Source organism: Micropterus salmoides, unplaced genomic scaffold (genome assembly GCF_014851395.1).
Source record: "Micropterus salmoides isolate LMB-PRFRI ecotype aquatic unplaced genomic scaffold, ASM1485139v1 Ms_hic_scaffold_21, whole genome shotgun sequence".
Classification (NCBI taxonomy): domain Eukaryota; kingdom Metazoa; phylum Chordata; class Actinopteri; order Centrarchiformes; family Centrarchidae; genus Micropterus; species Micropterus salmoides.
Genome location: NW_024041262.1, coordinates 12704747 through 12721122, shown reverse-complemented (window position 1 = coordinate 12721122; position 16376 = coordinate 12704747). Strand labels below are relative to the sequence as shown.

General features: G+C 40.7%; 1 protein-coding gene across 9 annotated transcripts; it reads left to right on the top strand.

Moving 5' to 3' along the window:
- Nucleotides 1-1968: 1968 nt before the first annotated feature.
- On the top strand, nucleotides 1969-15952 carry brsk1a (BR serine/threonine kinase 1a). Of its 9 annotated transcripts, none has more exons than XM_038736214.1 (19): nucleotides 1969-3325; nucleotides 3501-3595; nucleotides 3833-3918; nucleotides 4381-4521; nucleotides 4949-5065; nucleotides 5366-5399; nucleotides 5846-5914; nucleotides 6033-6179; nucleotides 6900-6931; nucleotides 7085-7249; nucleotides 7855-7952; nucleotides 8838-8988; nucleotides 9117-9177; nucleotides 10584-10860; nucleotides 11145-11193; nucleotides 11320-11443; nucleotides 11791-12001; nucleotides 12619-12708; nucleotides 13295-15952. In XM_038736214.1, the coding sequence occupies exons 1-19, from the start codon at nucleotides 3241-3243 to the stop codon at nucleotides 13504-13506; spliced, it is 2244 nt and encodes a 747-aa protein (XP_038592142.1). In that variant the 5' UTR covers nucleotides 1969-3240; the 3' UTR covers nucleotides 13507-15952. The 9 variants fall into 9 exon arrangements, with proteins under 9 accessions (XP_038592142.1, XP_038592144.1, XP_038592137.1 ...); XM_038736216.1 differs by having other exon boundaries at nucleotides 10230-10860; nucleotides 13307-15952; XM_038736209.1 differs by having other exon boundaries at nucleotides 10230-10860.
- Nucleotides 15953-16376: the final 424 nt, after the last annotated feature.

The following is a 16376-nucleotide window of genomic DNA, read 5'->3' as shown; positions in this document are numbered from 1 at the left end:
GTCTGTCGCATGAGAACAAACCAGAAAATGGTCTTTTCCTTTCTATTTCTGCTCCATGATTTGGAGACAACCCCCTTCTGGCTTTGTGCAAATCAACCAGCTAGGCGCAGATGAAGATGGGCTTTGGGGAATTATCTGCCCACGCACAACATTTTAAATTGAGATTTTAGAGATTTTTCAAGGCACTTTACAGATGATACATTCAAATGTCCTACTCCCCCCCCCCCCTTTTTATTTTATAAAACTGTCATCTCTGTGTGATACATTTAAATCAGCACCCAACACTTGTCTTTTCAGTTTCCTCTCCAGAGGAGGTGTGATTCAGTCACCATTGAGGTGTGCTCATCAGAATTATATTTTTTTTAATGTGGGTTTCAATGTGCTGCTGTGTCATTTTTTCAGAAGTTGATAATTGACAATAGAAAGCAACAGGAACATGGTCTGTGAATAGACACCTTCTGGGTCATTGCTGTAATCATGTGGCATAAGAATTTGGGTGTTCATTTACAAAAACAACATTTTTTAATGGTATTGTGTAAGCTGAAGCTGACCATTTATGTAGAAGGTGACACAAAATATGTGCTTAACATACCACTAAGACAGTGGGGCAGGGATGCACAATACCAGGACTCTGAAACTGAAGTGGAATTCATTCATTTTAATATTTTTCCTCCTGTGACATGTCTTCAGTGATGACAGTCTATCAGCAAACATGAAAATTTAATGAACATGCAATAATGAAAATCTTAATGAAGGAGATATATATGTCTACTATTACTGGTATAAAGTAATTAAGTACATTTACTCAATCGCAGTCCTAAAAGTTTGAGGTTCTTTACTTATTAGCCTACTACTTATTTTCATTTCATTTTACTTACATCTACTCCACTACATTTCAATGGGAAATACATTTTTACACCAATACATTTTACAGCTATTAATAGTTACTTTGAACATGAAGATTTTACATACAGTACAAAATGTATGATAACCTTATAAAATATAATAGCTTTTTTAGGTTAAACTGCTCAGCAGTGCAAAAAAGTAACTGTCTCCCTCTGCCACAAAATTAAAATACCTTTTGGATATATAACAATACATTAATATATTATAGCAGTGCAATTCTGTTGCTTAATTAGTTCCTTTATTTTTTGTACATTTTGCTACTGATTATGACTACAGGGCTTTGACATGTAATGGACAGTGGTGAAAGAAGTAGTCAGATCCTTGAGTAAAAGTAAAAATACCACAATGTAAAAAATTACAATTAAACGTCCTGCATTCAAATAGGCTATTTATTGAAGTAGCATACAGAAATCATTATCAGTCAAATGTACTTACTAATTATGCACAGTGGGCCCTTTTAGAGTGTTATATTAATCAAATATTGTATTATTGTTTCATTACTCTAAATGCTTCAAGCTATGTTGTTAAAGGTAGCGCTTTGCATTTTTTATGATATTACACTTCTGGGTAGTTTAATAAATAACAATCCGTCATATTCTGTAAGTTCATTATATGTTTTGTAAGTAAAAAGTGAAATAGTTCATTATAAAATGGAGCGGAGTAATAGGCTAGCCTAAAATGGAAATACTCAAGTAAAGAACAAGTAGCCTACTTTACAATTGTACTGAAGTAAAGTAGACTATCTGTGTAAATTTTCCTGCTACCTTTAGCCAATGTGACACCTTATTTCAAATAAAATTAAAAACAAAAGCCCACCTGTGGGACACCACCAGTGATTGTGAAAAGAACCACGCATCCCCAGCATCGTCCCAACACACGCAGCGTCCCATCCTCTGGAGATGTTTACAAATGCCTTTCACTACACCAGTGAAGGAGCAGCAGCTCACGGGGCTCACGGTGGGGCCGGTGTTGAGGTGGATGCAGAGATCAGCGTATTTTGAGGAACAAGATCGGGAGGAGGAGGAGGAGGAGGAGGAGAGGGGCGGGGGAGGAGAGGCGAGAGGATGGAGAGAGAGTGGGACCCGGATGCTGATGCGAGTGAGACGAAGGAAGGAAGAGGAGAGAGAAAATATCGATTTACGGCAAGAAAACCGAAGGGAGTGTAATACAGGGGGCCTTTACCCTGCGTGGACTATTATCAGAAGTGAGGAAAGGGAATAAGGCAGTCGATTATAGTGCGGGTTGATCTGCGGGTGATCTGTGTGGTTTTTTTTTACCTGTGTATCCGCCGGTGAGGGAGGAGGACACGCCAAAGGAGAAGATGCTGTGATCCGCTACTTGCAGGGATGTAGAGAGGGAGAGACGGCGAGAGACAGGGAGGGGGAGGACTAAACGCTACGCTAAAGATGGTTGTTTCGCGAGGAAATATTGTGAGAGTGCGGCGGCCGTCTCATCAATCTCACCGTTTGGCGATGCCCAGGAACTTCAGGAGGTGTCGGTTTTTTTGACAGGCGGCGCGAGCGAGACGGCCGTTGGTCAAGGCGTTGAAGCTAAGCTAGCCTCGCTGCTGTGTGGGAGAGTGGCGGCGAGGCTAAAATAGCATGTTGTTGCACCTGTAAAAACAGGCCTGACACAGAGAATTAAATTGATTTAATTTACCAGTGCTGACATACTTGACGTATTTGACGTTTGGTTGGTGGACTAAACCGGCAAATTACATAAATATTTGCAGCAGACGTGAAAAAACTTGACTTGTGTTAAGGCTATATAACGTTAACGTTACCCTGCGATAAATGTCCTATTAACCGTTATAGTTAACGCCATACATGTAACACGGTTCAAGTTATACAAATAAGCTAATGTACAGAAGTAAACCTCATTAGTTTGCCTACCTTGGCATGTTTATCTTTAGGGTAGTGGTCAGTATTTAACGCTTAAAACAGACTAGCAACTCACCTCACTTTCTTTGCTTTTATCTCCCACTGGGAAGCTGTTTTGTTAAATATCAATGTTGTACACGTTTACCGTGCTTCAGAACAAAAAGGCAAAACTATTTAGCTATGTTCATTAACAAGGTGTTGATGAAGAATGCTCATTTATCATCCAGATGTTGTAAATCAGCACCCGTTTGACTTTTGCATTTTTTACATGTTCACCCAGTATCTTAAGAGTAGCAGTGTTATCACTGAAATAAAAGGTTGTCCTGTCTCCAAGTTAAGCACCATCTTGTATCCCACAGTAACTCCTGTATAAGCTGTATAATACCAGAGTAATTGTAATAACCACAGTGCAGTAGTACTACTAGTAGTAGTATTAGCATCCAGTAAGAGCAGTATGAGTAAGGAACTGTCTCTAAGTCAGTCAGCTCAATATGTTGGGCCCTACCGACTGGAAAAAACACTGGGGAAGGGGCAGACAGGTGAGTACACCAAACAGTTTTTAAGTATAAAATGATACAACTTTTCCGAAATGTGAGAATGGATTAAAAACTACTGTTTTATGTAGAATAAAATACTGCATATGATGCTTTTCTATCTATCATGCCTATCTATTATCTCTTATTTTAATCTCATCTCTCTTGTTCTGTCTTTCAGGACTGGTCAAGCTCGGGGTCCATTGTATTACGGGTCAGAAGGTAGCCATCAAAATAGTCAACAGAGAGAAGCTGTCTGAGTCAGTCCTGATGAAGGTACAGCATGACGCTGTTGAGGTTGTTGCTCACAGTGACGATAACATTGCTAATTTTGTATATGGCGAGGTGTGTTACGCTGTACACAAACTGCTCCATATTCTCTATATTTAACTGATGTATTACTTAATTAATTAACCTTTGTACTGTTGCTTCTGAAATAACATAGAGTGGCTTGTGTCCTCTGCTCATCTCTTTCTGTCTCTTCTTCTATTTGTGTCTCTTCTCCCTAACCAGGTTGAGAGGGAGATTGCCATTCTGAAACTGATTGAGCATCCGCATGTGTTGAAGCTGCATGATGTTTACGAGAATAACAAATATCTGTGAGTTCCCTCTGCATTCAAGAGGCCTCACAATTGAGCTCAGTGCAGTTTGCATGCTTTTTCTGTTGCTGAATACTAAACCTTTGAGTGGGATGAGTATAAATATATCTATAAGACCTATATTAATCTGTTCTCATCAATCTAATTCTCACGTTTCCTTCATCTCCTGCAATTATTCAGAAATGTTTTTGATCTATCTTGACGAAAAATATTTTAACACTGTTATAAAACAGCTGTTGGAGTAGAAAGGCAGGTTGGCTGAAAGTCAGTACATAAAAAAAAGATAAATGACAGCATTTCATCTCAATATTGTGGTTCTAGAATCCAACATCATAAATTGAGGGTATCTAACAGAGTGAGTGTCTTAGGTTAGATGTATTGTTTTCCTTAATGTATTCCTTAGCTTCTCCTCTTTTTGAGATGAAGGTTTTAAATCACACTGTTGTACCCGTATGTGGACAGGTACTTGGTGTTGGAGCATGTGTCAGGAGGAGAGTTGTTTGACTACCTGGTGAAGAAAGGCCGGCTGACTCCGAAAGAAGCCAGGAAGTTCTTCAGGCAGATCATCTCTGCTTTGGATTTCTGCCACAGTCATTCCATCTGGTTGGTTTTTGCATAGAGCTGGTTCTTAAATTGGGGTGTGGGTTATGTGTAGAGTGATGTTTTGGGTTCCTCTGCTAACTTACTAAGCTCTTTGGAGGCCTCTTTAAACAATATCAAATCAATGCAATTTTCATGTGTCATGGCAAAATAAGTCAGAAGTTCCTGCTGCCTTGGTCCGTAACATCAAAAATGTATTTTAAAATGATCATTCCTGACTTAATATTTGCACACACTTATCATTCTTACATTTATTTTTAAGATGTTAACTTTTTGTGACATTATATCAAGCAATAAATGAGTGGGAAAAAAAATTCTGTAGCATGAGGAAATATTAACGCTGCTTTTTTCCAAACCCTTGAAGTCACAGTTAAGCTGAAATGCCATATTCAGCACCAGCATACTAATAATATCTGTTGTATTTGTGCAGTCACAGAGACCTGAAGCCTGAGAACTTGCTCCTGGATGAAAAGAACAACATCCGTATCGCTGACTTTGGCATGGCCTCCCTACAGGTGGGAGACAGCCTGTTAGAGACCAGCTGTGGGTGAGTACCTACTCTGTGCGTGTGCTCATAAATAACGTATACTCACAAAGAAAAAACAGGTCATATTTTGTATTACAGGAATGTAAATCTATGCATATTACATAATATACTCTTCACAATAATGTATACAGTTGTTGCCACAGAAGCTAAAGACATCACATCAACATTTATAGATGTGCCTATATACAGAGTACATGCTTTAATTTTAATTTATTTTTTAATTACTAGTATTACTTCCCATACTTCCAGAATTGAATTGCATAGTAGTGTTGCTCGTAACACATTTCTCTTTCATTTTAGATCACCACATTATGCTTGCCCTGAAGTTATACGAGTAAGTGTCTTCCTCTGGTGTTGGTAGCTGTAATATAAATGAGCATATTATGTAAATAAATTACTAATTTAGCTGCAAATACATGAGCTAAACACAAATACATCAATAATTGTTTCAAAGTCATAAAAGTCTTAATGGATTATGGTCACTTGGGTTGTTTTTAAGAAGGCTCATCTTTAGTAAGAGTGATTTTTGACAGCGCTCAGCCCACAAGATTATCCAGTTCTGTCAATGAAAATATGGTTTCACTATGTTGTGGACTGAAACAGACTGGATTATAATGAAGTATAGTGTTTCCTTTGACAGAGATTACTTTTGAAAGACATATAGTCTTCTTGAATACGCCTTAAATGAGCTGAAATTAGCTCAGTGAATTCATAAATGAATGTGGCTCATTAGTGTATTCATAGATTCAGTGGGGAATTCATGGGATATCTGTTTGGCAGGGGGAGAAATACGATGGGCGGAGAGCAGATGTGTGGAGCTGTGGGGTCATCCTTTTTGCTCTACTGGTGGTAAGTCTTTTACTCCTGTTTTGCAGTTCTTACTTACTTTCCCTTGTCAAGATTATTTAATCACATTTGTTTTTTCTGTCTTTGTCCTTCTTCCCTCTATTCCTCTCCTCTCCTGCAGGGTGCCCTACCGTTTGACCATGACAATTTACGCCAGCTCCTGGAGAAGGTGAAGAGCGGGGTGTTCCACATGCCCCACTTCATCCCTCCGGACTGCCAGTCCCTGCTCAAGGGCATGATTGAGGTCAACGCTGAGAAGAGGCTCACGGTACGGGACTGTGCTCACACTTGGCTCATACACAGGGGGTTTGAATGTCGCCTAAACACCGGGAATGAATACGAGTCTCATATGCAGACTGAATCCAGAAATCATTTAGTCAGATTTACACCTGTTAAATTGTCCACACTGAACTGGGATCATCTCTCTTTCATTCTTTTTGAATATATAGTGTATGAAGAGAGCAGTTTTCGCTGTTAGACTGCTGTCATTGATATAAATCATTTTTTGATTCACTTTTAGATTTACCAACTTGTCCCTGCTTTTGCTCTTTGTAGCTGGATCTGCACTCTAGGATTTTCATGATCATTGCTGACATGGACTAGAGACACGGTTGCATTTCGATTGGGTGATTGCATCATCAGTGTGTTTAAGGCACATTCATGCCAGGATTTTACATTTCTTTGTTGTATTAAACTACAATCAGAATGTCAGTGTTCACTACCGGTATCACATTTATAACTGGTTGTATAACATTTCTCCAGTACACTTACTGATGCATGATTTTCTGTTATATTCTCCAAAACAAAAATCCTTGCTGTCTTGCAAGTTTTGATTTAACTATACAATATTCAGAACTGATGAGGCGTCTTTTGTGCATGTAAAAAGGGTATCTGGTGTAAACTGTTTACCCACCATAGCTCTGTGGCCATCTGGCTGTTAACAGACTGTACAAACTAATGGTCCCATCTGCCCTGTCACCCCTTATAGCTAGAGGCCATCCAGAAACATGCATGGTATCTGTGAGTACGCATTCATTTTTAAATACTGAAAACTTATTTAAAGTGATGTTGCATCATATTTAATCATATATACATTACATCTGTATCATTCACACGTGTTTCATTGTGTGTGACGTGTGTGTGTGTGTGTGTGTGTGTGTGTGGGGCTCCCAGGGGTGGTCGTAATGAGCCGTGTCCTGAGCAGCCTCCTCCCAGGCGAGTGTGTGTGAGGCGAATCTTGTCTCTGACTGAGCTGGACCCAGACGTGTTGGACAGCATGCACTCGCTGGGTTGTTTTCGAGACCGAGTCAAGCTCACACGTGATTTGCAATGTGAAGAGTAAGTAGTTTTCGAACTCTAAACATGACTATGTTTCTCAGTGTCCGATTGTAAACTGAGTGACCAGCAAAATGCAATGCAGTAGCCATGTGATAAACACACTACTCCCTTACTTTAAAATGTAAACAGTTATGAGGCTATGGTATGGTTTTAAAACTGCATTATACGGAAAGGTGTTTATGTCTATTTCATTTACATACGCGGAGGAACATGTAAACAAGACACAATAACAATACAGTACATTAGACAACAACAGAAAACAAGTAAAAATAGCACAAATTAAAAGAAAACACACTTCTCACAGTGTCATCAACAATTAAAACTGATAAGTCGCACAAAGGAAGTATTAATGCACATTGTCAGCTTTTTATTAAAAAATAAAATGGGTTTATGACAACAAAGTGGTATTGAGGGCATTGTCTCTCAGAGCCCTGTTAAAAGCCAGCATGATGGCTAGGTGATCAGTCCTGTGCCACAACCTGCATATCTTTTCTGCATAGACTTTTTAGCAGGGTTACCTACTCTAATCACATATTGCTCCTTTCTACATTATTCTTCCCTAACTTTAACACTCCTCTAAGTTTTTGTCTTTCTTTTTGTCTCAGAGAAAACCAGGAGAAGATGATCTATTACCTGCTGCTGGACAGGAAAGAGCGCTACCCCAGCTATGAGGACGAGGACTTGCCTCCGCGCAATGACGTAGGTCAGTCACTAGGGGGCAGGAGGAATCCAGTCAATGGAGGGAGCTGCTCTCCTCAGCCTTAGTTTCTCAGAAGCAGTTGTACTACAGTCTGTGAGTCTGACCATACCTACACGGGTACTTATTACCTCTGCCAATGAGTTTGGGATGATTTGATATTATGTTTTAAACCTTATTAAGTTTTGGATAAAATATTTTGCACTAGTAGCCATAAGCCAAATAATCCACTACTGTAATCTCCACCATTAGCAATAAAACATAAAGCAATGTGGAAGACAGGCTGACAGAAGTTTGTGCCCAATGCCCTCAAGTTGGGTTTGGCTTTGTTGGCAAAAAGCTTCTTTTGTTTTTTCTTTGAAAATTATGTAAAATGCAATTTTATTTACAGAACTATGTGTAGCATTTTACGCACAATAAGTCATAATTGTATTTTACGATTTTCAAACCAGACTTTGCAGGACATCTGCAAAATTTCTCTATGGAACAAATCTGGGAGAGGGCAGCTATTCTGCCAGTGCAAATGAAGCTAAGTTTATCACAGTCACAGATGGTGCAGTGAGCGAAAGGCCTGTGGAAAAATCACTCTCAATATAATCATCCTTTTCAGAACTGCAAAAGAGAAAATAAATGCGTAGTGACAGAGTGGTGACAGAGATGGTGAAAATGCTGCAACATTTCACTTCACAAAGCAATAGGATTTATTGGAAATGTCTTTAACAATACCACTGCCATGGGAAAGAAACAAACCATCTTTCTGAGAGTGGTCTTATTTCTTTAAGCAGGTGCATAACGTATCATGTAATACCAATAAAAAATGTTGCTTTTACAGAAGCATTAAACCACTAAAATTGAATCCTGTGTCAACTTTATGCTGGCGTTCCTCAGCAGACCCTCCTCGAAAACGCGTTGACTCTCCTATGCTGACGCGCCACGGCCGCTGCCGCCCTGAGAGGAAAAGCCTGGAGGTGCTCAGTGTTACTGAACAGGGGTCTCCTACCCCGCCTCGCAGGGCCCTGGACACAGCTGCACACAGCCAGAGGTACAGTGTGTCATGCTTACGCATAAACAGTAAATGGTGCATACCAAGAATGCAGTCACTCTCACACAGTTTCTTGTTGGTTATACTCTTTTATTTGTCGATCTTTTGACCTCTGGTCTCTTTGTCAGGTCTCGCTCAGTCAGTGGAGCATCAACCGGTCTCTCCTCCAGCCCTCTCAGCAGTCCCAGGGTAAGGGCCTGTTGGCCAACTTAAAAAACTATACACACATAACTGTCGCTGCTTTGATTACCTGCACTGCCTTTGAACATGATACAAGCATGTATAATCAAATATTGAATTTCCAAAGTTCATTTGTATTATTTGCCTCCCCCCAGTTGCCTAATAGCTCTACAGTTAAAGTACAGGTTTACAGTTTGCCACGTCAGGTGCCCACATGAGCTTTGAATCAGGTTCAGCAAGGAAACACTGTTTAGGAAACACAAAGAGGGAAACTGAGATTGCTGAATCCTCAAATTAGCTTTTACACTGAACAAGGACTGTGTAACTTTTTTTTTTACCATAACAAACCATAGGATCAAAAGTAGCTACATGTGTAATTTTAAATGCTTTACTAATTATATTGTAAACTATGAATATTGATATGCTTTGATTATTATTGCAACTTTTTTTCTGATATCGCTCACCCTGCATTAAACTGCTTATAAAGATTGTAAACCACACCTCACTACCTCCTAAAATATCCATTTATCAAGCTCCTCAGTCATTTTTACACATCATCACAACACCAGCTCCTCAGATTAAGTCTCTCACCCAGCAGGAGGTTTGCGTGGCATTTTCTTCTGTCTTCATGTCACTTCTCTTCCGCACCATGCATGAACTAGTTGTATGTGTCAGAAAATTTACACAGAACCTTTAAATTAGATGATTTCTTTTCGTTTATGGGGTAGTTTGCTTTCCTAGTTTGCCCATGTTCAAAACTGTATTAAAAGAGTTTACAGATGTAAAATGAATTAATTGCCAGCAATCACCGCACAGTAACACCTTCACTGCCACTGTCCTTTTGTCACTGCATTCGACTGTCACTAAACCCTCATTCACATAAGATACAAAAGAAAACTTTTATAGTCAGCACTGGTAATATTGCATTTGACACTTTCACTACTCACAAGATGCACTCTTTCTTGTCATGAAGCATGGTATTCATTTCCATCCTTTCTCCATGTTCCATCCCCTCTCTTTCTTGTTATCCATCTCTCCCACCCCACAAACCCACTCCCCAGTCCTATCAGAGCCCAGTCTTCACTTTCAGCCAATCAGACGTCACCTCTGCCACCGCTACCCCCCTCACAAAGGAGCCCAAACAGGGAAGCATCACCACTCCTCGCTCAGCACGGGCTCACGACAAGCCCAAAGCTCCCCCCAACCCAAAGACCCAGACCCTGCCCACCAAGGGACCTGCCGACCGGCCCCATCTGCAGCCCATCAAATCCCTGCCTCTGCACAACCCATGCTCCCGCTCACCCTCCCCTTCTCCGCTCCTGTCACCCATCCCCCGTTTCTTCTTCCCCTCGTCCTCTGTCCTAAAGTCAGTGACTAAGAGCTTCTACCCAAACTCTGCCCACTCTGTGCCGCAGGTCACCCCCCAGGGCTCTCCGTTGCCCACACCCTTGGGTACCCCTGTCCACCACCCTCACCACCCCTCCTCCACCCCGCCCTCCTCTTCCTCATCCTCGTCCTCGTCGCGGGCGGAGGGAGGGGGAGGGGTGGGCTCGCTGTCTCTGACACCGCCGTCCAGCCCAGGAGGGGGAAGCGGCATGGCGGCCAGCAGCTCGGCCCACTGGAGGACTCGCCTCAATTCTTTCAAGAACAACCTGCTGGGCTCACCTCGTTTCCATCGCCGTAAACTGCAAGGTAAGTTTGAATGTTTACCATAACATTATGAGAGAGTTAGGCTGTGTTTTTACCAATGAACCAGCATCTGCACAGGTATGGATCAACTAGACTAAAGTAGGTCATCAGTTTCAAGTTTCCCCCTTTCTAACACTGGTAAAACATAAATTTTCTGTTTCAGCATACAGTACACCAGACCTAATGGCAGTGGGGTGAATCTCAGTTGCTTTGTTCCCCTGGCTTCCAGCTTAAGATCTAACATTGTCCACAAATGTTAATTTTTAAGAGTGATTTGTCTCTTTTAGTTCCCACATCAGAAGACATGTCCAGTCTAACACCAGAATCCAGCCCCGAGTAAGTCACTCCTTGACATAAATTATTGGTGTCACTCGTTTTGAAAATATAAAGTTATTGTCTCACGGATGTCTTATTGCATTTTGCTCATACGGTATTTCTTTTTCTTTTTTGTCTGGCTACCAGGCTGGCTAAGAAGTCATGGTTTGGGAACTTCATCGGTTTGGAGAAAGAGGAGCAGATCTTTGTGGTGATCAGAGACAAACCTCTGAGTTCAGTCAAAGCCGACATCGTCCATGCCTTCCTCTCTGTGAGTGTCTGATGTGGTCTGTCTTTTCACTCCTCTCACTGTCAAAGCTTGTGTGTAGAAAGCATGGCTCTCACTGGCAAAGCTGTAAGGACTTCACACGCACTCTCATACTGGACACACTTCATTTCTTTCATTATTTCAGTTTTCTCTCTATTTTGCGTTATTATTTCGATCTTGCTCATTCGTGGCACGTTGATGGATCACTTTGCTTTCACCAATGGCTCACTCTTTCTCTCTTCTCCTCACCCTCACCCTTTGTCTCCCTATACTCACGTTGGACCCCGTACCTCTCCCGCCTCGTAAGTCTGTCGGTCTCTCTGCTTCTTCTCTGTCTCCCCGCCACCCAGATCCCGTCGCTCAGTCACAGCGTCCTATCCCAGACCAGCTTTCGGGCCGAATACAAGTCCTCCGGCGGCCCTTCCGTCTTCCAGAAGCCCGTCAAGTTCCAGGTGGACATTGCTTTCTCCGAGGGCGAGAGAGAGCGGGACAGGGAGAGGACCGAGAGAGAGGGCAGGAGGGAAACAGGAATCTACAGCGTGACGTTCACCCTCATATCAGGTATCAAGTGGTGTAGACATTTAATCCCTTCAATTGGGAATTTAATTAAACTTCATGAATATTACTTTGGATATAGTTTTAGTTAAAAGTTCTTAAAACAAAATCTCAAGATTATGGGAAATGCGCTTGATTGCTTTCTAGCGGAGTATCCTTCATCCTGTTCCAGTGTTTATGCTAAGCTAAGCTAACTGGTTGCTGACTGTAGCAACAGATATGAGAGTTACACCAACCTTCTTATCTAACTCTCCACCAGAAAACGAATAAGCGTATTTCCCAAAATAAGGAAACAGCTGTTTAAATTAACCATATTTGAAGAACTGAAAGTTGGCACTAAATGTTTGTTTACTTTTCTTGTTTACTTATTCTGTGATTAGACATTTCCTGATTTAAATCATGATGTTGTTATTAGTAAGGCTGTATTTTGTGTAGACATTGGGCACTAATCCATCTGAGAAGTTAATTGTTTAAAAAAATGCAGACAAATATCTTTAAACACAGCTAAATATTGTCTAAAAATAGTATAGTTGTTACTGAAACTCAAGTATCATATTGGCATCATCATTATTTTTTGGAACAATACCTAGTTACATGTGTGTGGCTTGTGGGTGCATCTCTAGGTCCGAGTCGCAGGTTCAGACGAGTGGTGGAAACGATTCAAGCTCAGCTTCTCAGCTCCCATGATCAACCCATGGTGCAAGCTCTATCTGGTGAGACTGCTTATACACAGTTGTGTACGCACCAGAGTAAAAAAATAACATTTTCCCCCTTTGACTTTAATCATCTAGGTATGCACAGAGACATTTTCATTTTTATGTGTTTCTTTTGCATATTTGCAAAGGAACACTTATTTTTTTCTTTTGAAGTATGTTAAATGTATCTTAAAGTATCTTAAAGTGTTGAGCTTTCTGACTATGTGCATATCACATTTTCATATCACAAGCACTTTTTAATTTCTTTCAAGCAGTGGTTTGTGTGGATTCCGCGTTAACTTCCAGTGTTCTGCTTAATGTCATTTATTATGGCTAAGGGCATGTTTGTATACTGTTCAAACATGACTCTGTTTTTCCTATTTGCTATGAATGCGGTTGAAAGGTCATAGGCATCACCTATGGTGGCCGAGGGGGAACAGTAGTTGCCTCTGACTCATGAATAGAAAGAAAAAAGGGTACTGCTAATTTTCAGACTCACCCCTCACATTTTTAATCCCACCTGCATTTAATTCATTGCTGGCCCTGACCCACAGACACTGCAGCATGTGTACGTTAAGAGTGACTTTCCTGTCCTCCTCTCCTGATCCCTTCCCAGATGAGAAGAACAGCCGGCCCCACGGGACCCCCACCCGCCAAAACTCGAGGCGCTCCGAGGGTGGGGGCGACAGGTGCGAGTGGGGCGACCGAGCAGATGGCGGAGGAATAGGAGGCAGCGGGGGAGTTCTGCAGCGCAGAGGCTCGGCGAAAGAGAGAACTCGGCTGCTGTCCTCCAATGGAACCCAGTCCCAACCGTAGGCTAGAAAGTGAGACCATGCTGCAGGATGCCTGAACTACACCGGAAAGAAGCCAGTATAACTTCATCTCCAAGTATCCCTGTACGCCATGAGCTACTCCTATTCTTCCTTGACTACGTTATTGAAGGCACTCGACCATAGCAAGGATTGAGCCTTTTCCCCGTCATGCTTTTTTTTCACCTCGACATTCTTTTGATCTTTTGGATCACCAAGGATTCCTACCCTTAAATTAGAAGGAAGTGTTAAGGAATCACCCTTTAATGAAAAAAAAACATGTGAATGGGCAGTTTGGTATCCATAATAAATACAGCTTCACAGATCAAACTACTTTTGAAGTGCTAATGTGCATGCCAGTTAGCAAATCAGCCTGCTAAAGGATGCTGACACAATCAGATAGGCTAGTCTACCATATCATTGTAATACAGTATCTGACACCAAAAAGAAACAACAGTCTTGTGATGGCACTCAAGATTACTCTTAAAATTAACCAGTACGCTCATATATCATTATCAAGCAACATGCAATGACCAGTCCATAAAGAAAGAAATATAGATGTATCTTAGCAGATGAACCATAAGAGTTAGCAACCTGCTACCACTTCAGAGAGTGGCGATGAGCTGAACGAAAGGGTCCTGATTTTCTCAAGAGAAACTACATCCTGGAATTCCAGCAGTGTCTTCTCCTGAGGTAAAGAAAACCAACAAAGTAAGCTAATTATGTGAATGTGAAATAATATTTTTTTAAGTTAGTTTTTATTTATGTTTACATATTTCTTTTGGGGATGTCAGTAGCACAGTGATAGCAGTAAAGACAGTAACTGAAAACACTACAGTGCTGGAGAGGGGAAGCTGACCAGTTGCTTTTTTAGCAGGCACCTATTTAAAGTTAAATGTTTTGATTCTTTTGTATTTTCTTTTAACTCAGAGACAATATGAAACAATGCATCTAAGATGTTTTTGCATTGGACCCCTGTTGCTCTGAAGAAAGGTATTTTTGATTTGAACAGAAATATGAACATTACTATCTAAGAAAAAAAACACTATGCGTGAATAGTTCCATGAACCTCATCACAGCTGTTTGTGCCCAGAATGAGAAGAGCATTCCTGGCCTGTGGATCAAACAGAAGCCACATTTCTCGTCAAGCTTGTCTCCTATTGCCATAGTATTCACCTACTGACTCAAACTACATAATACAACAAAAAACCCACAAAGGAAATCCATCAATGGACATTTTCATAATGCCGGACTTAAAAGGCTTGCGATGTCAATTCCTTGTTGAACAGGACTTCAAGATGGGAAGCAAGCAAAGAGTCTCCTAAGCCCATCCTCACTTCAGTGTTCACCAACAAGCCAAGTAGTCCATCACTGCACCCACGCTCATCCCTGAGAGTCGCACCATTCTGCAAGCAGACGTAGCAGCTCGGACACTCATATATTACTCCAGCACACTATCAGACTAGTCAATGTCCATCACCAGTCTTCCATACAGCACAATATGCAACAAAAGTGCAGAATGTTTTCACAGATATTCATGCTACAGTAATGTTTATTTAACTGGTATTTTTTGTTGTTTTTTTCTATTAGTTTACTTAACTATACATCTATTTATTTCTATTTATTTATTTATGTGGTATTTGGTCATGCGATTGTTTGTGTCATGTTTGTGTCGTTTACAAACTACATTTTATGCCAACAAAAATATATCGAGCTTATTCAAGAAACTCATTTCTCATCAACACTCTTTTTTTGCACTTCTTTCCACGCAAAAGAACGACTTTGACAGCAGTACTGACAAGTTGCTGTCATCTCACTTCTGCATCGATATTTGTTTCTGTCTTACGTCATGCTTATCTCTGGTTACTGGAATGTGTGTGTGAGACGGGTGGGTAATGGCTCACTGAGCTGAAAACTTTGCCGCAGATGCATTTTGAGCTGACTACATACTGAGATTTTGACTGACCCAGGAATATGAAATTAATTAACATAGCCAAATCCAAAACAGGCACCCAATTTCTCTCACACATGTTGAATGCTTGCTAATTGGCTTCATCTCTTGCTTTTAAGCCTCGTACCTTTGACCGCTGTCTGCCTCCTCACCTGTTGTGTAGCCATTATCACAAGAGAAACTGTACAAAGTTGTTTGCCTCACTATCCGTACACACTCTTTGATTGCTCACCATCACCAATTTCATCTTTCTCATCACCACATCACCTTCACTTTCATTGACCCAACCCTGGCTAAGATTGTAAACTATTCTCCATTCATAAGGGTCAGTAGAATAAGGTGTTTAAAAAAAAAGAAACGTCTGTATCATAATTTAAATATAAAAAGTGCACTATTATAACTATTGCCTGTGATAAAAAGAACAATTATGATTGAAGTGATGGTCAAAATAAAGAGAGATCCACCTTATTGTTATGGTTACAATAATAAACCCTAAATGCATGTGTGTGTCGATTTACTTTCTGCCTTAAAAAAGGTGTCTGTTCATTTTAAGTGGCTGTTTCTTTTACCTTGCGCTAATGCCCCCAAAAATCTGCTTTAGATAGTTTTACCATCTGGATGCAAAAATTACTTGAATTATCTGCTGTCATATCAAATAATATAATAGTAAAATTTTACATCAAAACAACTCAATATCTGCTTACTAGCTTTCCCTGGAGCTTTCAATCAAATCTGATTTGTTGTTTTTGGAGCTTTCAACCGCATATTAGGCTTTTTCTCAGCGGACTGAGCTCATCTCATGGTCACGCAGATGAGGTTACTTTATCAACATCAAAAACTCACCACCAGAACATACCAACTTTACAATGACATGTTGACAAAATCACCCATAAATCTCCGCCCCTTAAACGTATATGCTCAGGCAT

Coding starts and splice junctions, on each gene's coding strand:
- brsk1a (XM_038736208.1), top strand. CDS start 3,241: ATGAGTAAGGAACTGTCTCTAAGTCAGTCAGCTCAATATGTTGGGCCC. Junction 9,178..10,229: donor GCCCTCTCAGCAGTCCCAGG/GTAAGGGCCTGT, acceptor CCCACTCCCCAG/TCCTATCAGAGCCCAGTCTT. Junction 11,194..11,319: donor ACACCAGAATCCAGCCCCGA/GTAAGTCACTCC, acceptor TCTGGCTACCAG/GCTGGCTAAGAAGTCATGGT.